The 26,292-nt window shown below is 27.8% G+C and overlaps 1 protein-coding gene across 11 annotated transcripts in view; it reads right to left on the bottom strand.

Moving 5' to 3' along the window:
• Positions 1-1,207: 1,207 nt before the first annotated feature.
• Positions 1,208-26,292, bottom strand: part of LOC134828202 (low-density lipoprotein receptor) — a 103,328-nt gene continuing 78,243 nt past the window's right edge. For 8 of the 11 annotated variants that reach the window (XM_063841217.1, XM_063841218.1, XM_063841220.1 and 5 more), the window contains exons 5-18: positions 22,028-22,254; positions 15,385-15,652; positions 14,942-15,164; positions 13,648-13,747; positions 13,197-13,429; positions 12,914-13,132; positions 11,505-11,649; positions 10,923-11,132; positions 10,150-10,348; positions 9,786-9,911; positions 7,600-7,953; positions 2,755-2,882; positions 2,541-2,693; positions 1,208-1,658 (exon numbers count right to left, since the gene is read on the bottom strand). In XM_063841217.1, the coding sequence (XP_063697287.1) occupies positions 1,614-1,658; positions 2,541-2,693; positions 2,755-2,882; positions 7,600-7,953; positions 9,786-9,911; positions 10,150-10,348; positions 10,923-11,132; positions 11,505-11,649; positions 12,914-13,132; positions 13,197-13,429; positions 13,648-13,747; positions 14,942-15,164; positions 15,385-15,652; positions 22,028-22,254 (2,630 nt within the window). In that variant the 3' untranslated portion in view covers positions 1,208-1,613. The remainder of the gene's footprint in view (positions 1,659-2,540; positions 2,694-2,754; positions 2,883-7,599; positions 7,954-9,785; positions 9,912-10,149; positions 10,349-10,922; positions 11,133-11,504; positions 11,650-12,913; positions 13,133-13,196; positions 13,430-13,647; positions 13,748-14,941; positions 15,165-15,384; positions 15,653-22,027; positions 22,255-26,292) is intronic. The other 3 variants (XM_063841219.1, XM_063841227.1, XM_063841228.1) reach the window with 3 other exon arrangements.

Here is a 26,292-nt window from a genome sequence, read left to right as displayed (position 1 = left end):
ATTTTATTTAATATTAAATTTATTTTTTTTAATTAATAATTAAACGTGATGAGAGATGTATTTATTTTTTTTTCTTTCATTGAGTAAATTGGAACTATTTATCATTATATTCTAACAATTAGGATCTTTTTTCATTAATTCTAATTTTTTTATTTTATATTGGAAAAATTAAATTTATATAAATATTTTTTTTTATTTAATTTTTAATAATAAAAAATGGATGGGATTTATGAAAAAATAATAATTTTGGACGTCATTTGATTAAGAAATTTATTTTTTGGAAGTATTTAGGAATTATGTATTATATAATTTTGATTATCGTGGATTTATTCTATTAAAAATTTCATATAGAACTTTAAACATTCGTGATAATAATTAATTTTTCATCCATTTTGTGTTTTTTTTTGTATATTATACAAAAATCTTTTTTATTATTAAATAAAATTTTTCTTATTATTTTTATAAACATATATATTTATTATTTACATATTTTTTTTTATAAATATAACGTTAAGAATTTTTTTTTTCAATTAATGATGTGTGATGTAAAGATTTGCTCAACGAAAATAATTTTTTTTTCTATTTCACAATATATATATTGCGTAAAAAATGTATTAATATAAAAAATAATATTATTACAATTTTTTTTAATATGTCTCTTTTAAGTCTTTCACATTTTTTTAAGCATTAAGCCCTTTTTACTGTAGTTTGGCATTTCATTCGTATTTGGTTTTTTCACGGATATGCGGAATATAAATATTTGGCATCTCATTGAGCGAATATGCTTAACATAACTTTTATTTATATTCTATATATTTGTGAGATTCTAGCCATTTATTTATTTTTAACATAATTTTTATGGACGAAATTATTTTTTCTATATAATTTGTATATAATTTGTATATTATATATTATATATAATTATATATAATTATATTATATATAATAAATATAACATAATATTTTATATACATATAATATACATATAATATAAAAAATAATTTTTTTCCGCAGCTTTAAATCAAAAAAATATATTTTGAAATTTAAATAACAAAATTTATGTTATTTTTTATTATTACACAAATATTTGATCTTTTTTATTATTTTGGAAAACATTGTACATATTTTTATTTGTTTAACTTTTATATAAATTTTTAAATATTTTACAAAAAATGTATCACTTAATGTTTAAATTTTCTGCTGGTATTATTTTAATTTAAATATTTATTTATTTTACAAACGTCTAACCATCTAACTCTTTTTCATTATTATTAATATTAATCTTTTAATGATGTATGTATTATCTAATAAGAAAGAGTATTCTGTGTTTGTATTTTTTTTTTGTGTAACTTTCATCTCTCAACTTTGTAAGAAGGTAGAATTCTCAAGTTTTAATAATAATAATAATTTATATAAAATCATCTACGATAAATTTAATAATTTGCAAGAAAAAATTCTCTACGTGGAGTTTTTTTTATATTATTATTAAATTTTTTATCATCATTTAGCTATGTAAATATTTATATATATTTATAATTTCAACAGGATTCTCGTCTTTTTTTCCTTCTTCTATTATATTTGTTAAGTAAACTCTTTACGTAAACTCTACAAATCTAAACAAAATCATTTGTGGCCGGTTGATTTAATGGTTCTTGAGCCTGCGAAATACAAAATTAAATATTAAAATTTATTCAGAAAAAAATTTAAATATTTGTTAATATAATAATAATGATAATGATGAATAATTTTCCTTACCTAATAGACCTCAATGGAAAAATGGAAACTTCTTGAGCAATTATCTCACAAAAGAAGTATTGGAAGCATGAGAAAAATATTCAATATAAATATCATTTCAATTTATAACTAATTTAAATTCGACATTTTGATAAAGTTTTCGATGTTTTCTTTTTTGGCTTATAAATAATTTGATTATTCTTTTTTTTTCTAATGAAAATTTGGCCTCAATTTAATACTCGGGTAAAAATTTTCTTGAGCAAAAAATAGAAATTACAAGGAAAAGTTGTTTTTTTACGTGGGCGGTGCATGTTTATATTTTTTTAAAAAGTCTATTTTTTTCGTTCTATGAGCTATATGGGGGAATAAGGTATAAGACTGTGTAATTGTAGGATTATTAAATTTCTATTCAAGCTTGGCTTCTATGTTTTTTTTTAAATATTTTTTTTCTAATAAAAAAAAAAACTTTTCTGTCTTCTGTGCTTTTTTTTCTTGTCTCATATTTTTTAAGTATTTTTTTGTGTAGATTTTCTACGTAATTGATTTTTTAACATTTTAATTTTTTTTTTTTTTGACAATGAAGATTATTTTTACTTAAAATTGTGAAAATAAAACCGGTTGAATGGGCTGAAAGTGCGAAATAGAAAAAAAAAGAGGATGAAAAATCTTCATAAATCAAGGAGAATGTGTCCCTAACTCTTATCTCTTATAGCTAAACATCAACTAGATTACTTCCGAATTTCTCGATTTTTTTAATTTATTTACGAAATAAGATTAATTTGATAATCACAGGTTAACGCTCTTACCTCTTCGCCCACTGTCGTGGGATAGACGCGATTCTGCGGTAAATTCTTCTCCAAGCTAAATTGATCTTCTGTCGTTTTTCGGTACACGGGATTATCGAAATTCATCGATGTGAGATTTCGCTGGATAAAGTGTTTGTACAGCAAGAAAAGTACCTAAAACGAAGGAATTTTACGTAAAACGACGGGAGAAAAACACAAAAGCGATTAATCTTACCACTCCCAACACGAGTACAATTGAACTTGCGATGGCAATTGCTATTCCAGCAACGATTCCCGAGTCAGGCTCGTCTACGTGTCGCACCGTGCTATCTGGATATGTGCCGTTGTTGCCTCTGATGACAGCTGATAATCAAAATTAAAGTGAAATTTGTTTCATTTTTCATATCAACAAAAGACGATGACAAAAAGTTATTATTGCATTATCTCATAAATTTATATGTTTAAAAAATAAATTCAGCCATAGAGACAAAAAAAAGAACGAAACAAAACAAAAACAAGACAACAACAACAAAAAAAAAATGATAAATGAATTTTTTTCCCAATATAAATTTTCACACATTTCACGTCGTTTAATGAAAAATTGTGTGAAGCTGTGTGTGTGTTTGTGTGTATATGATAAAGATGAGAAAAATAAAAATAAATACTAAACATAAATATTCAGAGAACACATGAGAATGTCGAGTAAAGTGTCAAAACAGAGAGAGATGGACCGGAAAAGTTTCAAGCTCGTTTTGACACGGAAGTTTCGCAACCAGTTGATTTTTTATCGTGATATGAGCTCAAACTGTTTGGAGTGAAACACGTAGAATAAGAATAAGTATGAAAATATGAATAAAAATAAAAAAGTGAGAAATTTTTACGCGAGCTTGATGAATTTTGAGTTACGGAAGATGTTTTGAGCGCATTTTCATGTTAAAAGCAAAATGTTTACCTTAAACATTTTTTTAACGTAAATATTTGTTCAAAACTTTGCTTAAAAACTAAAAATTCAGAGAAAATTTGTTCAAAACTTTGCCCAAAGTATTTTTTAAAAATTTTTTCAAAAAGTTAAAAATTTTTAAGAAAACTTTGTCTAAATTCAATTTTTAAATAAAATTTAAAAAAAATCCATTTTTTTGCCCAAATATTAAACTTTGAGGATAATAATAAAAAAAAAATTTGAAAAATTCAAAATTTAACAAAGTTTAAATTAAAAACTTTGTACAAAGTTTCAAATTTTTTAAAAAATCGTTTCGAAATATTTCGAAAGAAAGACTCTTTAAAAGTTGAACTTAAAACAGTTCAAAGAAAATTTTAACAAATTTTAAACTCAAGAATTTGTTCAAAGTCAAGAAAATTTGTTAATTTGCTGAAAAGTCTTTAAAAACTTTTCACAAAGTTTATTTAAAAAAAACTTGACAAATTTTAAATTAAAATTTCATTGGATCAAAGTAATTTTATTTTTCATTTTTCAAAAAAATTATGAAAAATTTGCAAAAATTTTAGAATTTTAAATAAAAAAAACTTGTACAAAGTTTCAAATTTTTAAGAAAACTGTTAAAATTTCGTAATATTTTAAAGGATTTTTTTTCAAAAGTTAATATTTGCTTAAAATTTAGTTTTAAAAAAAATTAAACAAAATTTCAACTCGAAACTTTGTTAAAAGTCGAAAATTTGTTGATTTGCTGAAAATACTTTGTACAAAGTTTATTTCAAAAAAACTTAAAAAATTTCAAATTAAATTTCAAAATTAGCAAAAAATATTTTCTTTTGAAAATTTTAAGAAATTTTTTTTTTTGAGTCAAAAAAAAATTTTTTTTTAAATTCTTATTCAATAGACAAACCTCAAAACTACAAATTTTTCTCATAAAAATGCCTTTCAAGAAAAAAATATGAAAAACAGTCATTTCTTTTGTCATGTTCTATTATGGCATTGTATGTTGCCATAAATTTATCGTCTCCCTCTATGTAGTTGTTGTTGTCGTCGTCATAAAGTGCGAAGTAGGACAACAAGACAAGTGAGCGAGAGGATATTCGAATTGGCATCTGCACACGTTGCGATGCGACGACGATGACTCAACAATATCAAGGCAAGGACATAAATTGCACAGAAAAAAAAAATAAAAAGAAGAAAAAAGTAGAAGACTTGACAATGATTGAGAACGGACTCCATGCATGATCTTGGTAATTATTTGTTTCCGAGAAAAGCTGTCTCGACGTATTATTATTGTTATTATGACACTTTATTGTGATGTATCGACTTAAAAAAAAATCAACTTTTATGAAAAATAATTTTTTTTCTGCAGCAAGAAAATTTTTTAATGCAAAAAAAGGTGCGAGATGATTGATTTACAGCCATTTGTCAGATGTTGGTATGGTCGGAATTACTCGTGTAACACAGAAAAAAATTAAATTTCAACATTTTTCTGTCACATGTGGCATTTTTGCGCCTCAACGTGTATGAGAGTGTTGAGTAACTCTCGTCATCATCATCATGTGGCATCACGTTCAATATAAATCTTGTTAATTTATGCCATTTGTTGTACATTCGTTATGCGAGCGGGTGTGCATGAGCCTCATTCTGGATACTTTTTTTCCGAATTTCCGAATGGGAGAGAGTAAAAAAGGGATTTATTTAACATAAACTAGCTTTAAATTTATTTTTATTGTGTTTGTTTGCGTGAATTCTGTGTGAATTTGTGATTACCAGAGGTAATGTACGTGAGTGAGGAGATGTTTATCAAGGAGAAGGATTTACATTAAAATACCATTATTATTGTAAATATAAGCCTCGTGTGTGTGCGCGAGACTTTCCTCTTCTTACACAATGAATGTAAATTTGAAGCTATTTCGTTAAAATGTAAAGTAAATTTATTTCCGCTTGTCAGATTTTCTTCCATTGATAACAACCGTTAAACCGTCTTCGTGAAATTTCCCAAAAAAAAAAAAAATGTCGTCGACACAAAATGGATGTGTTTACTTGGTTCACATAAATTTGCGTCTCCTTGGCACGAAAAAATGGAGGCAAAAAAAGTCTTGCTCAATGGAAAATGTCACGTGGAAAAATCAAATCAATTTTTTCCGTTGTACTACTTGATAAACATCCGAATTTCAATTACGCCAATTTTTTTTTAAATGCAAAACTGATTTTCAGGTAAATTCAGAGAATTCGTGGAAACGTAAAAAAGAAGGTATTTAAAGGATTTTTTCTTTATTGACATGTGCCCACGCATAAAAAATAGGATTTTTCGTGAACACGTGTGATAAATTTGATTTCGAGGCATGAAAATTGAATTTTCATAAATTAAATTTTTTTTTATTTAATTAATTAAATTCATTTAAATGCGAAAAATTGAAGGTTTGGAGTAAAAAAAAATTTTGGCATACGTCAAGATTCTCTGTTTTGAATTTTTTGTATTGCTTTAATTTCTTCTTTTCTATTCAGGTACAGTATTGAGCTGCAGTAGTCGATATGGGCTCCAAACATGCATTTGTACAAAGTCAATTTCGTTTCGTGTGGAAAATTTTTCCTGTTTCTGTTTAGAAAACCAACCATTTTTGCCATTTTTTGCTTAACATGTTCTGCGTTCTTTTTTAAATTAAGTTTGTCATCGATTATCACACCAAGGTATTTCGTTTCCTTCACGATTTCAATATCACAGTTTTCAAAATTCAATGCGTTTTCTTTTAACTTGAGTTTGTGTCATTATGAAAAGCTAAAATCCCAAAAAAATGACTAACAGCATCAAAAACTAATATAAAATAGTGCTCTTAAAATTAGAATTTCTACCCTAAAACCCTTCAAAAAGTGACTAAATGCTCTCTTTTTTTAATAAACTTTCTCTGTCTACAAAGCAACAGCTCATAAATTAAAATTTGATTCGAAAATTTTCACCTCTATATCCCTCCCAAAAAACATTGAGTATTGTTCAAATTGCGAACACCTGTTAATAACATCCCTTCGCCATGCAAAGTTGAGTGTCCTCTTATGTGATATCGTCGTGCCGCTACCAATAAAGTACAAAAACAAACAGAAAATCCGCTACCAAAAAATTGTTATTAATTATGATTGTCATTGTGCTCGTTGTTGTTTATTGCGAGCGCCAGAGAGAGGCACACGGAGTTAATCCCACATGCATAACTTCGGAAAAATGTGTTTGTGTCAAAAATTAATCCTTTTGTAATCTATTATGCAAACAAAGGTAGAAAATACGATTTTTGGGTAAAAATTCCGAAAAAAATTTTTCCTACCCCGAAAGGTTTTTGTCTGTTATTTTTTTGTTGTCATATGTGAATGAGTGCTTTTTTTAATAATGAAAGAATTTTTTAATATTTCAGAACAATCACTTCGAATTTATTTCGGGGACATTCGTTTCATTTTCATTTGTGACCTGACAACAGATTGAACATATGTCATTTTTAATTCATGTCGCGTATTGTCCTGTTCAGTGCGAAATTGCGCAACAAACACGAAAATAAAATAACGAGAACAGGAAAAATAACAAATAATGTGAGATTTTAAAAGTTTTTATTTAATGAACGATTAAAGCTTGTTTTAATTTATTTTTAAATTTCATATTTTATTTTCATTTTGATTTTTTTTTTACAAAAATTTTCATTTTTTTTATTATTTTTTTTAATTGAATATTTTATTTTATTAAAATTTTATTTTTTTTAAAATTAAAATTAATTTTAAAAAAAATTTTTTTTTTTCAAAAATTTAATTTTTTTAAAAAATTAAAAAATTTATTAAAAAAATTTTTTTTTTTTAAATTTGTAAAAATTTTTTTATCTTTCATTGAAACTTGCCCTAAATAATATTATTTTTAAAAAAAAAATTTAAAAAAAATTTTTTTTTCAAAATTATTTTCTCAAAAATTATTATTTTTTTAAATTTAATTTTTTTTATTTTCAGAATTAATATAATTTATTTTATACGAAATTCAGACAGATAACAAGACGATCACAATACAAAATTTTACCAAAATCCCGCACAAAAAAACTTTTTCAGGTGTCAATGTCAGTTTGACAGCCCAAAACGAAGAAACGACAAACAAACAAAAAAAAACTTTTTTTTTACCTTGCAATTTATTGCAAAACCATTCCACATATTCGTCAGATGCCTGATATGATTTATCGATAAGTGCGTGATTTATGAAACGATTCGTTGTTAGCATTTGATGCGGTCCCTGATCAATTGGATCACTATAAATGCCAACAACTTTATCGCCATGATTGACATTCATCATTTTTACCAAGTGATTCTGGAATCTTTGATTCCACGACGACGAAAACGTGCTCGATGTTGGCGATGGGTTAATTTTATTAGCATTATGAGTGTCGACGGCGGCGGCGATGATAGATGATGAATGTTGTTGACGACGATGCATCGTCGTGAAGTTTAAGCAGATTAGGTAGAGATAAAAAATGTTGCCTACGGGATAAATTTTTTTAATTGAGTAACGAACAAGGCGTCTCCATTTTCAAACTTTTTTTTCAAAGTCATATTTCGAATCTCAAAACGATTCGATATTGATGATAATAAATGACACTTATTGTTTTATTTTATATTTTTTTTGCAATCTCGTTAGAAATCACGCGGCGGATCGACAAAGACGACGCACGTCGCTCGTTAAGTTACGTTTGCGAAACGAAGCAAAAATGATGAAAAAATATATAAATAAAGTTTATGAAACTTTTATTGATTATTATTGCGTGACTTGTGTGTTTGATTGCCCGTTATGAGAAGAAAAATTGTATCGTTAACATTCATAAAAGAGAAATTTATGGGGCAGCTTCAATGATATCTTTAGCGGCGAGCGATGTTGCGCGCCAAGAAACGAACAAAAAAGTAAAAGTCATCGTTGCGAATTGATAGGAGCGCGAAATTGACAAGGAAAATACAGACAAATTGGTCTTCAGAACGTAAATGTCTTTTGTGCGTGTGTGTGTGTATGTTGATGTCTTGCATTGATATAATGACGATATTTTCCATCCGCACATGTTAGGGATGAACAAAGTTTTTGACATTAACTCAAAATGAGTTTTTATCAGTTCAAAAACATGAAAAATGTCTTTACATCCGATTCTTTGACAAAAACGATGCAAACAGAATTTTTTACGATTTAAGATTTGCTTTCAACTTTTTTAGGGGTCTTAACATACGAAAATCGTCTAAAATCAGAATTTTTGAAGTTAAATTGGTGAAAAAAGATTCGTTGGAAAGGTTGAGCTTTTACTAAAATAAAACTTTTTATATGAAGTTTAATTAAAAATTTAACTTGAAACCTCTAAATTTGCTCAAAATGAGATAATTTCAGATTTAAGGGTCCTAAAATTATTTTTTTAAAATCTTTCCAACGGATTTTTTTTCATCGAAGTTGTTTCATAAAATCTCGATTTTAAGACGATTTTCGTACATTATATATTTATTTTTTTTTGTTCAAGAAGTTTATCCCTTCATGAAAAACACTGTTTCGTGAGTAGTTTGTTCGAGACAATGGGATTTGTAATCTGAACCTTCTTCTTGTGTCGTGATCATGTCGGTCCTGAACAAGAGGAATTGACAGATTTGTCCTCAATAGCCCTTTTGTCATTTTGTATATCGTCATTGCTTGTTCGTATTTAATCATGTCATTCACTTTCAGGAGATCTTCAGAGAGCTGCTATATTAAGACCCCTATAAGGTCTTACTGAGGTCTTAAATCGTAAAAAACTTCTCGTATCGTTCTCGTGAAAGATAAAAATCTGATGTAAAAGACTTTTTTTATGTTTCCGTGCCCCTAATCCACACACATCGCTCAACGATGAAAGCACAACGGATGCTGCGGAAGACAGTTACAATAAATTAAACTCTCCTTTATTTCCTTCCTCCGTGCGTCGTCGTCGTACCCGTTTTCTGTTGTGTTGTTTCACTTCTTGTCTTTCTTGAGAGCTTTGTGATTTCAACTCTCCAGGATGATTCATCTATTTTATATTTGCGCACGTAGTTTCCCTTCGTTTTTGTGTCGTCTCACACTCTCACATGAAGATACATTCACTAAAACATGCTCATTGCACTCAGGATGATTATGATTAATGATGATATTAAAAGCATTAAATATGAACACGACGCAAACAAAGATTCGGTTTTTTTTCCTTTTTCTCTTTTTTTTGCGCTTTATAGAGGTATGCGTGACTTGATATGATAATGTCCCGAAAACGTGTGTGTCTGTGTGTGTTTTTGTGTGCCTAAAATATCTACAAAGAAAGAAGAATGTTACTCACGAGGAACATATTTGGGCTCCGTATATCCTGTAGTTGGCTTTTTAGTACTTGGAGAAGCATTTGGCACATCTTCATTAATGTTAGGCTTAGTATAGCGAGATCTTTGTGTTGTTGTAGTTGCATTCACTTATGTTATAATAATGTTTAGCCAAGGCATGCATTTTTTTTATTGTACAAATTTTTCACAACGATGGGGAATGAAAAAATTTTGAATCCATCCAAAAAGTTGATGTGTGTGTGTTTTTTGTATATTTATGTGTGTTTATGTATTTTTTTTAATTGTCATAAAAATAAATAAATAAAAATAAAATAAATTAAAGCAACAAAAAAAATTAAAAGCAAAAAAATTTTTTTTTTTACTTACAGTCATCCGTGCACATCAATCCATCATCCATGAGACGCAATCCCGTTGGGCAGGCACACGAAATGCGAGGACTGCGATCGGAGATGCGAGGAGCGGGCAAGCACAAATGCGAGCAATGTCCATTCAGCGATTGACAATGATTGACGCCGTCGGGTTGGCGATACGGATGATATACGTGAATTGTCATTGGGTGTTGGAGCTGAAAAATGAAAAAAAAAAAAAAAAAAAAAAAATTAGGTAAAAAAATTCATTTAAAAAGTAATTTTTTTTAAAATTCAGACCTGTAAAAAAATTAGTTAATTTTTTTAAATTTTTTTCTTAATAATTTCTAAAAAAAAAATCTTAAAATTCTTGAATTTTTCTGAATTTTTTTAAATTACGTTTTATTTTAATTTTAATTTGGTAAAATATTTTTTTTAATTTCAAGAAAATTGTCATTTTTAACTTTAAAAAAATTTTAAATATTTTTTTTTTGTTATATTTTTAATGAATTTTGCGAAGAAATTTTAATTTTTTTTACGAGTTCAAATAATTTTTCAAAAAATATAAAAAAAATAAAAATATTTAATTAATTATTTTAGTAAAATTTTTTTAAATTTTAATTTTTTTTTCAAAATTTAAAATTTTTTAAAATTTTAATTTTTTAATTTTTTATGAAGTTCAGAAAATTTATTTTTTCATTAATAATTTTTTTTTTTTTAATTTTTTAAATTTTTAATTTTTTTTAGAAATCAATGAAAAACTAATTTTTTGTAAAAAAAAACAATACAAACCATATGAAGAGCTGTGATGGGTTCAACATCTTTTCCCGTAAACTTGTTTGCTTTGAAAACTGCTTCTTTATCCCAATCGGTCCAATAAACGTGATCCTCGAACGTCGTAATGGAGAATGGATGTCTCAAATTATCAGCTGAATACAAAACCGTTTGTCGTCCTGTTCCGTCATAATTGCACGAGGAAATTGTATTCAATTTGGCATCGACCTACAACACGAGAAAAAATCTCAGTTTCATTCGATTTCGAATATCCTTCGAGCATGCCGAGAATAAACGGAGAAGAGAAAGGGTGTAAGACACAAATAAATCAAATTGTTGGAAAATTGATATTAACGTCATTTTAGCAACTAACGCGTGTTGTCGGCGAGTGAATTAGATTTGGAACCAGCAAATCGCTGTCGAATAACAATTTGTTGGTATTTTTATCGCAAAAGGTGTTGCCCCGTTTTCATCTCAAAATGCTCAAAAGGGTGTGTAAGTTTTATTGCTCGATGGGTTGAAACTCGATTTTACGAGGTCAGAATACCAATAAAGCATGTCAAAATACACGAGAAAAAGTCATAAGTCGAAATTTATTACCCAATATACACGACGTCGGACCAAATCAAGCGTCAAACCGTTGGGCCATTTGACGTCGTACGAAACAATTGTTTGGCGATGCGTTCCATCCATGCCGCCACGCTCGATTTTTGGTGTTGTGCCCCAATCTGTCCAGTACATCCAACTGTAAATAATAAAATTAAATCGTTAAAATTTTCCCCTTAAACGTGCAGCTAACAGATTTATTCATTACACCGAACGGACCTTCTCGCATGCCAGAATCAGAGCAACAAAGTGCCATAGGTTAAATCATTTTACACAACAACAACGTGCTTCATTTTGTAATGTATTAGATCCCGCTTTTTGAACGGATGCACGTGTAATTTATGGAAGATATCGTTCCGAAATTGTGTGCATGAAACGTTTTGGTGACTCAACAGATGAGAAAATGTGTCTCCAATTAATTTTGACAATTATAAATTTTGCATTTTAAATCATTTTGAAAATATTTTAGGATTAAAATTTAAATTTTAAGTGAAAAAAAACATTTAAAAATTTTTAATTTTCTAAATATTTTAAACTTTTGTATTTTTAACATTTCAATATATAACAGAAAAATTAAATTAATTTTTTTTTTTCATTAAAAATTAATTTTTTAACAAATTTTAGAGTTGAGCTTTTTATTTTTTCCTAAATATGAATCAAAAAATTATAAAAATTTCAAAAGCTCTAAAAATTTAAATTTAAATTGAAAAAAATTAATAAAAAAAATAAATTAAAAAAAAATTAATTTAAAAAAAAAATTAAATAAAATTTAATTTAAAAAAAAAATTAAAAAATTTTAGAAAAATATAATTAAAATTAAATTAAAAAAAAAAAATTGTTTCAAATTTCATTTTTTAAAAAATTTTATCCTTTTAATAATTGTTTTTTTTTAAAAGACTTAAAATGATTAAAAAATTGTTCAAAACAAAAGAAATTGCCTTAAAACGGCAATTTTGAACTTTTTTTTTACTCATTTTCAATTTTTTTTTCTTAAAATGATTTGAAATAGTTTAAAAATTATTCATAATAAAAGATTTTAACAAAAAAATTGAACTTTTTAAGCAATTTTCTGTCAATTTGATATTTTTTCGTACAATTTTTCGCAACTATTTATTCACATCAGGCAATTAAATCCATTTCCGTCGCTCCTATTTTGTAAAACGAATTCAATAAGCTTCATTAACAGACGCCTTTTTTGCAACTACACTCCATTTCTCGTCAATTACGCTCCTCGGATGGAAATAAATCAACGCACACAATTTAATAAATTTTCAGCCATTTTCACATTTCCATTCATGTGCAATTTGGAGAATAATTTCGCACAACAACGAGCGATGCCGATACAAAAGATTCATCAACGTAAATAAGTGCAATTAATTTTCTGTCATTCAAATGTGACTCACCCTTCAATTGGATCGAGCGCAATGGCACGCGGAATCTCCAAATCGTCCTTAATTAACACTTTGCCCATATTACCGTCGAAATTCATGAGCTCAATGGTAAATCTGCGCGTATCCGTGAAATAAATGTTGCTGTAAATCCAATCAACCGCTAATCCGTCAGCGGTAACCATTTGATTCGAGCTAACGACAGTCTTTTCCGTGCCTTCGTCAATCGGAGCTCTATTCAGAAAAAAACATAAATAAGATTAAATTCACCTTTTTCTCGTGAAAAAAATGCTTTTACTTGAAAATCTTCTGTTCCGTCACATCACTCCAGAAAATCATTCCCGTGCGGAAGACAAAATCCAATGCCGTCGCCGATTTCGTGTCGTTCACAATGGATGTCATTTCGCGCCTGTCTAATGAAATTTTCCGGATGTCGTGTCGACGTGCAAACAGTAATGATGCATGACCTTCTGTCGCTTTACATCTCGTTCGATCGCGTGGGTCTCGCATATATCCTGCGCCGCATTCGCACTGCAAAAGTTCAAAAATAATAATAAATAAGGTGCTTCAAATGGAATTATATGTGTGGTTTTTCAGGTGTTTCTCTCTCTTCTCTGTCTCAATTACTGCTGAAAATAAACGAGAAAATGCAGACCAGACAAAACCGACAAAATATATATTTCACGATCCATTTGAGGCAGTAGGTAGACATTTTTCACATTTTTGTGTCAAATAACGTAAAAACCTACCTTAAAAGCTCCAATTTCGTTTATGCAAAGTTGTGAGCACGAACCGGGATCTTCGCATTCATTAATATCCTCACATTTTGTATTATTGACTAGTTTATATCTGTCATGTGAGAAAAAAAGAGAGGAAAAAAAATGGAATATATTAGAAATCAGATCACCTTTGGGACTTTAAACAAAATTTAAGGTTGAAAAATTGTTTGAACGAGCAACGTTTCTTGTATGAAAAAATATGTTTCGCAAAAAAAAATATTTTTTTATTTAATGTTTAATATTCGAAAAAAAAAAAATTTCAGAATTTATAGTTTTAAAAATTTTAATTTAATTTTTCCTTTAAAAATTATGAAAAAATTCAAAAGTTTTATTTTAAGCAATTTTTTAAGTTTTGAGGATTTTCACATAAATTTTGATTTGTAATACTTTCCAAAATCTTTTAATTCTTCAAAAAATTTTAAACTTTTATTTTAATTAATTTTTTTAAATATTAAAAAAAAAGTTTGATTTTTTCAATTAACAAATATTACTTTTTTTCATTAATTTGCTTCGTTTCTTTTAAAATTTAAATTCCTCGAAATTAAAAAAAAATTATAAATTTTTAAATAATAAAAAATAAATTTTTTAAAATTATAAATTTATAATTTTTTTAAAAATCTTTAAATTCGTCGATTTTTTTTAATGTTTATTTTTAAAATAATTTTTTTAATTCTTTAATTCATTTATTTTTAATTTTTTTGCAATTTTTACTCAAATTTTATTTCAAGTTTTTTTTAACTTTTGTTATTTTTTTTTAAATTGAAAATTAATTAAAATAAGCAATTTAAGATTTTTTTAGTTTTTTTAGAATTTATTTTTATTCAAAAAAACTTGAAATAAAATTTCTTTAAAATTTTTATTCGAATTTTTCAAAACTTTTTTTTTATTTTCATTTTTTAAGTTCTTCAAAGTTCTTAAAATCATTTTAAAAAAAGTCTAAATTTTTTTTTTAGTTTCAAGCTTTCACTTTAGGAAATTTTTTTTATAAGTTTCTCGAAATTTTTATTAATTTAATTATTTTTTATAGAATTTTTTCAAACTAATTTTAAAAATTTGTTTTTTTTTTTATTTTTTTTTTTCAGAAAATTTAAAGATGAAATTTTTAAAATCTTGAGAAACGTAATTTTTTCACATTTCAAGAGAGAGCAACGGAAACATCGACGATGGGAAGTGATAAATTAGACAATATCGAATGGGGACGTCTCGTCTCTTGTGAGCATTATTAACTTTTCATCATTTTCATTTTCCGTTACAGGTTACTTACCCGTCACGACATTCGCAGTAGTATCCTGCGGGCGTATCGACGCAACTATGCTCACAGCCTCCGTTCTGGACTAAACACTCATTTTTATTACATTTGTCGCTCGGCTCGTCCTGAAAATGCGGGCAATCCGTATGCCCGTCACACACTTTCGACAATGGAATGCACATTCCGCCGCCGCAATCGAATTCCGTTTTTTGATTACACTTTGCCGGAGTAGGAAGCGCTGCGGAACGAGAAGAGAGTGAATAATTTTTTTATGAATAAATTTTGTGTATTCAATGCATGAATGAACAATTTAAGCAAGTTCAGTTTATTATCCTGCCTGATGCGAATGAAGAGAGTGTGTCGTGTTATTATTATTACTTCCATGGTAAGTGCGTTCGAATATTTTTTTTTGCCAAATGGTTTTTCATTTATTATTTACACGGATGGGAAATACTTACTGCAATTCACTTCGTCGCTGCCGTCGGAACACTCAGCTTTGCCCGAACAATAAAAATGGCCCGGAATGCATGTTCGATCCTTGCATTGGAATTGATCCGGGCGACACGTGATGTTTTGACAATTTGGAGCAGTTTCGTCATCGCCTCCAGGGCAATCTTTCTCTCCGTCACAAACCCAACTTTTGTGGATGCACGTGATGCGATCGTTACATTGGTATTCAAGGGACAAACATGGAGATACTGTTTGTTTAACGAGATTTACACAACCCTAAAAAGAGAAAGAAAAATCAATTTTTAATTAAGGTTGTCATTTTTTGGCGGGTTTTTTGACATATTTTGACTTGAGCGCCATTTGTGGGAAAAAAATGAACTTGAGCGCCATTTGTGAGAAAAAAATGAACTAAAATAGCTGATGTATCCGCCATATTGAAAGACGCGGAACACAATTGAGGTAAGAAATTCACAAAATTTATTTTTTAATGCATTTTAATAAGTTTTTCTTTTAGATAATGGAAAAATAGACGCTTAAATATAAGACAATGAGAAAAATTTTAAAAGTCAAGAGCAAAACGATGAAAAAATTAACATAATCGATGAGGATAAGTTTTCTAAAAAAAAAAAAAAAAAATTGTTCGAAAGGTAAGTTTTTAACTCTCAATAAATGCATTGTACAGCTTTTTTAGAAAATTCATGACGTAAAATGCTGAGAGGTCGCCCAAGAAACACCTGCCGACACTCCAAACTCTCAGAAGCCAACATCATCAAAAAGGATGAGGAGCAACTAACTAACCTCTGGGATCTGAAAGCTTTTGCTCAATATGAGGACAGACTCGAATCTTCGGACTTCAGACAAGGCGTAAAGTAAAGTAAAACAAAACTATAAAGACAGAAAAACGGAAAAAAGTTCATCAAAATCTAACAAGCATTCCAATTAATTCAAACCAAGCTCAATTAAAAGTTGAAAAATGATGCAAACGTCAATTCATAATTTTTTTCCATTTTCTGGAATTTTCTTATAAAAAATGGTCATCGCAAAAAAAAACTTTCCAACGTCATTTAGTCCCTAACATTATATTTATCATAAGATAAAAGGGACCTGACTTGCAAAAAGCTGTACGGAAAACAAAAAAAGAGCAACGCGCTACGCTCTAATTCGTTATCATATTTTCAATTTACCGCTTGATTGGATGTCATTTTGAAAATCCAATCGTTCATAAACATGATTTTTAAATCGATGATAACGTCGGAGACAATTTTTTTTTTTGCCATGATGACACGATGGGATAGACAACGAGGGAGACAGATCAAAGTAAAGTAGCAAAAGTAAATAATTTTTTGAAGTTATGTAAAAGTACCGAAGCACATCAAAGTCGTCTCTCGTTGTCGTCATCGTCAACGACGTCGTCGTATTACAAATTATTACACAAGCAATCTTGATAAGCCGCACTTCTATCAAGGATACAAGGATGTCAAATGCTCATTTTTTACACAGAAGTAAAAGTTTTCGCGACACGAGTTAAGTTAAAATAAAACTAATATTTTGATAATTCAATCACGTACCGAATAATATTCAGCAAATCTTGCATTTTGTTGGCATTTTGCATGCGATGTCGAACAAATTTCATCGTGTAAGTGCAATTTTCGTAACAGATTTCGGGAAAATATTAAATCTGGGTAGATTAAAATGAGTATGAAACGAAAGCGAGGGAGAACGAAGAAAGAAGAAGAAAATTTATATTTATGTCGAAACCTTTCTCCGTTATTTTTTTAGCGGAATTTCCCCTAAAACTCGAAATTTTTCACACAAATCGTGTCTGGTTAATTTTTGCTTTGCTTTAAAATATAAAAATGCGCTCAATTTTTCCAAATATTGTTGAATTTTTTTTTTTTAGTTTTTTATGTAGAAAGTTATGTCGAGCCGTTCAACAAAGCGAAGCAGCATTCAAGGACGAATGCGATAAATTTTCTTTTTTTTTTGTGTTTATTGTTAAATTTTTATTTGCATCTCATTTTCAGGGGCGTGCAGGCGTTCCCAAAAGAATTCTTGTGTTCTCATAAAAAGGAAAGAAAAAAAAGTAAAAAAATGGATGCTCGTAACTTCAGTTGGTTCAGCACTGTTGGGTCGTTTGCAATATTTTCCACATCTTTAACTTCCATTTTGCGCGAGAGAGAGAGCATCACGATGCAACAGCAAAGAGCGATGCCCGTCCCAGCAGTTATAAATAATTAATATCTGGCTTCTCGCTCATAAAGAATAAATTTTATTTTTTTCTGTTGCGTTTTCTGAAATGAAACGCACACATACGAAACACAATAAAATCATAAAATACGAAAAACAGCCATGGAGAAAATCATAAAAAGCACTCGTATCCACGAGCAACCATGAAATGAGACTGTTGTGCCGCCACGCAATAAACTACATGAAATAATTTGTTTCGAACGCAACGAGTCTCCATAATATTTATTACGTTTCTTCTCATTTTTCACCATCATTCTGCTCATCATCGTCTTGATGACGACGTCGTAGCTCGTCGCAGCTCGTCGTCATAACAAAAATTGTTTGCTCGCCTATTTCAGTAAATAAAATACAAATGGTCGATAACGTGGCTCAATAAAAGCACACTTGTGCCAATCGAATCCCTATTTATTACACAGAAACACTCTTCGAAATTTTAGTGGAAATTTATTTATTTTTGCTGCCTCATATGCGGGCAAGCACGCGAACGAACGACGCAAAAGAAAACGAACAAAAATCCATTCCGTTCTGCGCGCCTTTAAAATAAATTTCATTTTCTTTCGTTTTGTAAAATTGTCTATAATATATAAATTGTGCTTAAAATGAGTTATAACTCAATTACGATTATCGCAAAAATACAAAAATTACACCATCGAGCTCCGACCGCCGAACAACAACAGTTTGCATTGGCACAGAGAGAGAGTACGAGAAGAAGGAAAGATGTGAGATAGGACCAATCGAGCGGCGAACGTCGGGATAGATAGACAAATGAATGGAAAGACTATTATTTTTTAAGTGCTCTGTGTTGGGTTTTTGTTCATAAAAATCCATTTTTCTTCTTCTTCTTCTCTGAAGAACATTGAATTATGGGTTTTTTGTATTTGAAATTCATTTGAAGTCTGTCTGTTTCTTTTAAAGTTTTTTTCTTAAAAAAAAAATATTTTTTCTTCAAAAAAAAAAAAAAATTTACTTAATTTTTGATGAATTTCAAGCTTGGGACCTTCAAAATAAAAATTACGTATTTTTTATTTTTCAATATTCAAGCTTAAGAACCATCCAAAAGTCATCCAAAGGCATTTTTCATAACTTTTGTTCAATTTGAAGCTTCAAAACCATCAAATGGGCCTTCAAAATAAAAATTACGTATTTTTTACGTATTTTTTATTTTTCAATTTTCAAGCTTGAGAACCATCCAAAAGACATCCAAAGGCATTTTTCATAACTTTGGTTCAATTTGAAGCTTCAAAACCATCAAATGGGCCTTCAAAATAAAAATTACGTATTTTTTATTTTTCAATTTTCAAGCTTGAAAACCATTAAAAAGGCATCCAAAGGAAATTTCTTTAATTTTTGATGAATTTCAAGCTTGACTTTCAATTGACCTTGAAAACAAAAATTTGAAATTTTCGCAAGAAGCGCTCAAGTAATTTTTCCATCAAAATCCCAAACGAAGGACACTCAATTGTATTTCCTTTTTTTTTATTCTTTGTATTTTATTACATTTAAAGCTCGAATTTTCTCAGATAAATAATTTGTATCTCTTGATTATTTTTCCATCTTTGCCGAGTCTTCGCGAAGTAATCGCTCATGTTTCTTTTTTTCCTTCATCTTGGACTATCTCGTCGGTGCTCGACGTCATCATCATCATTTTTATTAAAAAAAAAGATCCATAGATGGATGAAAAATATAAAATAAGAGAAATTGACACTGAATGAGCTTAAATTATGTTTTTTCTTCCCTTCGTTTTCTTTTATTTCGCCGCCGCCGAAAGATGAATATTAGCTTGGATATGAAAGAAAAAACTCAAGAAGACGGCATTTGAGTGAAATTTAATATAGTTTTCTCGTTTTTTGCTGTATTTTTCAGTGCGCAGAGGAGAGAGTATAAGATTAATTACCAAATTAGATTATTTTGACTGGTAATATAATATAAAGTGGGAAAAACAAACAAAAATAATATAAAATAGGAATTGAGCGAACGTGCAGATGGTTTTGGCGAATTGAATGTCAGGAATTTGTTTTAAAAGATGGATGGAGTGCTGTCCAGAAAGGCTCTTCTCCGGGCTTAATGTGTCACGTAGCAAACGTAACAGATGAAGGGCATCACGTGAAAAATTAGAAAAACGGAAAAAAGGTATTTTTAGACGAAAAGATGCTTTTTTGATGATTTTTTTTCAACGAAGGCCCCGAACATCGTTTTAATAACGACAATTTCATGCACCAATAAATCACATCTTTCGCGTATGACAAATTTCGCGCTGGAAAATTCGCTAATATTTAATTTTGGCACCAAAAGTCTCGCTTTACGTCGCACGCTTACAAATCATTAATAATACACACAATTTCACACTTTTGCCGAGTACGAACGAGGTCGTAACTCGAAATGAATGTGATTCAATGGAGGATGGGGTTATGAGGAAGAAAATTCTTAATAACTAACTAACTAACTAAAATATTGTATTAGAGTATGATAAACGTTCTGACATGATGATTTTGTAAAACAAGTCGTCTAATAATAATGATGAGCGTGGGAGAAAGGGAAGATGGCGAGGATGAATGGCGCCTCTCTATATCGTGTTGTGTGTGTGTTGTTTAATCCCGTTTAAGCCCAAAATAATGAGGTATCGTAACCCTATAGTGTGCGGCTTGGATGCTTTATTCACTATTTGGAGCATTTCATTCTAAAAAATTTCACAAAAAAATTTTTAATCGTGAAATTTTTGAAATTTTTATTAAAAAAAATTTTTTTTAATTATTTTTCGTCTTTCAAAAATTTTAAAGTTAAAATAATAACTTTAATTTCTTAAAGCTTTTTCAAAAAAAAAAATATAAATAAAAAAAAATTATAAATAAATAAAAAAAAAATTAAAATTCAAACAATAACAAAAAAATTTAACACTAAAAAAATTGTATAATTTTCTGAAAAAAAAAATATAATTCATAAAAATAATAATTTTTTTAATTTATTTATTAAATAATTTTTAATTTATTTACTAAAAAAATTATTTTATTAATTTTTTAATATTTTTTCTAAAAAGTAAAAATATTTCGACTAAAAATTTTTGTAAATGTTTTAAAATTTTAATTTTTCGAAAATAAAAAAAAATAAAAATAATAAAAAAAAAATAAAAATAAAGTTTTAAAATTTAATTCAAGAAATCATTTAAAAAATTTAAATAAAAGTTTCAGAAGAAAAAAAAATTAATTTTATTTTTTAATGAAATTTTAAATATTTTTTTGTTATTTTCAGATTTCTCAGAATGAAACGCTCCAACTACGACAAAATGATACACAATCATTCCAAAGCTTTAATACTGTTTTAAGCTATTAATTCAACACCGATGAACTTCATACATAAGTTTTTAATAGTCTTTCATCTCACTCTTGTTTTCTCTCCCTGTATGCCTTCGTTACACACACAGCGCCGTACTATTTGTTTGTTTCATTATAATGAAAATTGATTATCAGTCCGGATTACCATTATGTCAGAATATGAAATATGATCTTTGTGAACTTTAGCATCGAATCCAAACCCAATAATACCCCGTTTTAGCAAGCCGATAGTTTCGCAGCAAAGTGAGAGAGGTAAAATGTCGTTCGATGTGCGGATTCGAGGCATTTATCGTTTTTTGTGATATTTTACATAATGCTCAGTAAATGTAAAATTTTGCGTATATTAAAGATTATTGATATAAAAGCTTTTTATGTGGAAAATTTATTGACGACAACCTTTTTGTATCGCAGTGAACGGTTGTGTGTGTCATGTTAACAGCGATATCAATGGTAACCAATGACCTTTTTAACGGCATATTCGGTTTCATTAAGGAGGCAAATATGCTGAATGTCTTTTTTGGGCGGATTTTTTACATTTGATGATTGATAAAAGGCATTTTAAAGTAAATTTGAGCATTTTTTTAAGTTTATAGAAGAATTTTGACATTTTGACGTTCGAAAAAATTTTTTAATTAAAAAAATTTTTAACCTTTTTTTTATTTTTTTTTTAATTTTTAATTCTCAAATAAAGAAAAATTAATAAAAAAAATTAAGAATTAATTAAATGAAAAAAAATAAAATTAAACAAAAAAAAATTAATTAAAAAAAATAAAAATTAAACAAAAAAATTAATAAAATAAAATTTAATAATTTAAAAAAATCAAATAAAAAAATTAAGAATTAATTAAATAAAAAAATAAAATTAAACAAAAAAAAAATTAAAAAATAAAAATAAAAAAAAATAAAACTTTAAATAATTGAAAAAAAATTTAAACATTTTTTGATTAAAATTATTTTTTCTTTTAAATTTATTTTTTTATAAAAAAAATAAAATTTTCTGAAACATTTTGTCAAAATTCTTCTCAAACTCAAAAAAAAATTTTTTATGTAAATTTTTAATTAAATTTGTACTTACTCTCTCATCATTTCCATTAGGACAATCAGGTTCGCCATCGCAACGCCATTTCGCCGTGATGCAATAATTTTCGGAGCATGCAAATTCCTTGTTTGGCTGACATGTGGTTGGAGGACATGACTTTTCGTCACTGTTATCGCCGCAATCGTCATCTCTATCGCAAACCCAGCGTTTTTGGATGCATCGCCCATTGCCGCACGTAAACTCATCCGATCGGCATGTATCATCTGGTTGGAGAAAAAAGTTCAATTTAAAATCATTCAAAGCTGTTTGTTGTCTTTTTTTCTGCTTTGCTTGCTCTGTTCTATTCTGCTTCTCTGCAGATTTTTTTTATATATTGAATAAAAAAATTAATTAATAAAAGTGAATTAAACAGAGTGAGCAACGCAAACAGACACAAAAAAAAATAAAAAAAAACCCACTCGATCGAACGTGAATGAAAGGTAAAAGCAATATTGATATTTGGCTGGAATAAAAATAGAGCTGACGACACGACAAACATTCGCCTCTCTTTTGCTCGGCGACACAAATAAACAACAAAACTGCACTTTTGCAAAACTGTTTTTACTTCGGCAACGTTATCGTCATTTAAACTCAATTAAAACAACATTACTCGGGACTCGGTGTTCGAGCGAGGGAGCATTTCAGGAACAATAAAGGAGGATGTTGATTAGGTTTCACAAATAATAATAGAAAATGTATGTTTTTGCCGTCAGCAACGAGATGCGCATTTTCTCTCTCTCCGCTGCTTATTTGATGTCATAACAACCGAAACTACCAAAGAAATTGTCGTTTCGCTATCGCAATCTCCATATTTTCTGAAAACGTATGTTTTTCGTTGCCGTTGTTACTTCAGTTAATAGTGAGAGAACTTTAATTAAAAAATTATTACAAACACACACTGGAGAGAAACTTTACACAATTTGTACCGCAAACATATGTAAATTTACTGCTCAAGTACATTTTCATTTCGCAAATTCAACATTACGAGGAACACACAACATTTTATGATAGTTTAAGTATCTGCTTCCAGTTTCAATAAAATATGCGAAAAGCAGTAGAAACTTTCCTCTGATATTCACTCGGTCGGAATTTGTGTTTAGTTTAAGTGTTTGAATAAATACAAAATAATATTATGGACAAAAATGGCTTCGGGAAAATTTTCAATTTATTACGCAAAATTTATTTTTTTTTTTTTGCATTTTAAAGGATTTTTTGGGAAAATTTTCATTTGATTCTTTTACGAGAAATTAAGCCAAATAAATTTAAAAATTATTAATTATTAATTATAATTATTAATAATTAATAATTATTAAAAAAATTATTTTAATTAAAACAAATATTTTTTTAATTATTTTTTAATATTATTATAATTTTTTTGTTTTTTTAATTATGAAAAATTAAATTTTCATAAAATTTTTAAAAATTAATTTTTTTAATATTAAAAAATTTTAAACTAATATTTTTAACAATTAAAAAAATTATTTTTTTTATAAAATGTTCAGAAATAGAAATTTTATAATTTTTTGAATTAAAAAAATTTTTTTAGTCAACATCAAAAATTAATTTTATTATTTTTTTAATATGTATGATTAATTTTTTTTTATTTTAAAAAATTAAATATTTCATAAAATGTTTTAAAATTGAAATAATTGATATAAACTCTCAACATCAATTTCACTCCAACATCATTCAAATACTCGTCAAACACTTATCGATCTGCAAAATTATCTGCAATTACAGGACGATGGATTGATAGCCTTAACATTAATACGATTAATGCTGGACACACAACATGCCCGAACAAATCGAAGCAATTTGACAAATTGAAATAAATGGGTTACATGATTCTCGCAAATTCTAGGCATGTGTGAAACTGTTAAGGGCAAACTTTTATCCTTTTGTGTCACACAGAAGACGAAACACAAAAAAAAAGTTGATTTGCCATAAATTCTCCATTGAAAATTTTTTACTGAAGCGAACATAGATGAAACAATAAAAAAAATCGAAGGAGAGAAAAAAAAATTCTAAATTATATTTTCTCATGGTGCACATTTTAATTGGATGATGAAACGGTTCACTGAGTAAATTAGAAAATTTATCGTTCAATTTCGATTTAACAGAGAGACTCGCTTACTCGTGTACTGTTGATTTTATTTTTGGGTATGTTGCTTGGAAATGGAGAAGAGTGAATATTTGACACGAAAAGTTTTCAAGGACAGGTAAGGAAAATTAAAAACAGAGGAAATACGCAACAGTTTGGAAAAGTTTTGAATACATTCTTGTGTTGATTTGATGATATTTTTGTCTGTCTGAATTAAAATTTTGTATTTTTATTGAATTTTTGTCTTTTAAAAATTATTTAAATTTTTTTATTCATTAAAAAAATTATTTTAAAATAAATTAAATTATTTGATTAAAAATTTTCAACATAACAAAAATAAATTCAAAATAAAAAAAAATTAAATTAAAAAATTTTTAAAAGTTAAATTTTGAGTTAAAATTAATTTTAATTAAAAAAATAAATAAACTGAATTTTTAATTTATCTTAAAAAATAGAATCAATAAAAAAAATGTTTTTATTAAATTTTGCCTTTTAAAATTAATTAAAATTTGATTTTTTTTAAATCTTATGATTAATTCATTAAATAAAATAATTTTTAAAAAATAATTTAAATTAAAAAAAATAAAAAAAAATTAATTAAATTAAAAATAAATTTTTTTTTAATTTTTAAACAAATTATTTTTCTATTTCAGCTTATTTTAAATTAAATTAAATTTTATAATTTTAAAAATTTAGCAAAAAAATATTTTTACAATTTTTGCTTTCAAAAAAGGCGCTTTAATGAACAAATTAAATTACTCAAAACCCCGTCCCGCGAGTTTTCAATTATTTTAATGAACATTTTACTGTTCTAATTGTCTGAGACACGGGGACAAGAACTTCTTCTTCATTAAAATTTGAGTCAATTACGGTCCATCTACTACGGCGCACAACAGCGGTAACTTGATTAATAAAATAAAATATTTAAATTTTCCAACTACGTTTCAACTATTGTTCGTGTTGTTTGTCGCGAATTCACATTTTCGTAGTTGAACAAATAATTGGACAAATATTCTCTCTCTTTCTCTGTTGAACAAGTAAATTCCTCCGTTGATGAGAAGCAAGTCTCTAATGATACTCGTACCGTTTAATCTTTTGCGTTTATTATTATTATCATTAAAATGTCTGCGGAATGTTTTTCCATGCTGAAAAATTTTGTGTCATTATTGTTGTTTTTTTTTTGAGGCGCGTTTTGCTTTCGGCTTATGTAATACACCCAATGCAGTAGATAAACTTTTATAATTATATTAAAAATTATATTTGTTGTGCTGGGACAAATAAAGTTATAATCTTCCTAATGATAAAATGAACGTGCATGAGCACGACTTTGAGTTTTTTTTAAGCTGCTGCTCTGTCGCGATAAATATGATGAAATCCCGTCATTTTTTTTTTTGCTCGAAGGAAGGAGTGAATAAATGCAGAATTTTTAATTAATAAAAAAAAAATATTAAAAAAAATTCTCGGAAAAAAAATCTTTTTTTTTTAATACGAAACGAATATCAATTAAATATCGACAGTACATTTCGCGCGTCGCACAGATTCATTCAAAACAATATTTAAAAATAAACAGATTAAAAACGCTTTTTCGGTTTTAATATAAATTTTATCGGATTTTCTGTTTTTTATGGTGTGGCGTCGTTGTCCCCCGCGAAAAATAACCGACCAACCAACAAACAGCATCCAAACCATAGAGAGTCATCGAAACGAGAGACATAATGACATTACGCCCGATTTGTTCAAATAAAATGATTTATACATTTAAATTGCGTAAAAAACAGACAAAAGACAATAATTGAAATTAATGCGAAGCCATAATTTCCTGTTTTGTCCCGTTTTGTGATGTTTGTTTGTCCTTTTTATGCCTTTTTTTTGCGTGCGTCGGATTTGCAAATATTATTTTATATTTTTTGTTGTTGTTGTTTGGGGTTAAATGACAGTTAAACCTCAAAATATTTGTGTCATTTTTAACGGGATTTAAACGGGAAACCAGAACATTAATCATAGTTTTAATTTTTTTCTCCGCATTTTTCCATCTGAGCTTTAAAGATTTTTCGTTTTTCACGAAATTTATCGTTAGATTTGTTGGCTAAACATTTTACAAAAGAAAAGTTAAGATTGTTCATTTGTTCGAGTAAATATAAATTTTAATGCAATTTTTAAG

The sequence above is a fragment of the Culicoides brevitarsis genome, chromosome 1 (assembly GCF_036172545.1).
Source record: "Culicoides brevitarsis isolate CSIRO-B50_1 chromosome 1, AGI_CSIRO_Cbre_v1, whole genome shotgun sequence".
NCBI lineage: Eukaryota > Metazoa > Arthropoda > Insecta > Diptera > Ceratopogonidae > Culicoides > Culicoides brevitarsis.
This window is presented reverse-complemented; position numbering and strand designations above follow the sequence as displayed.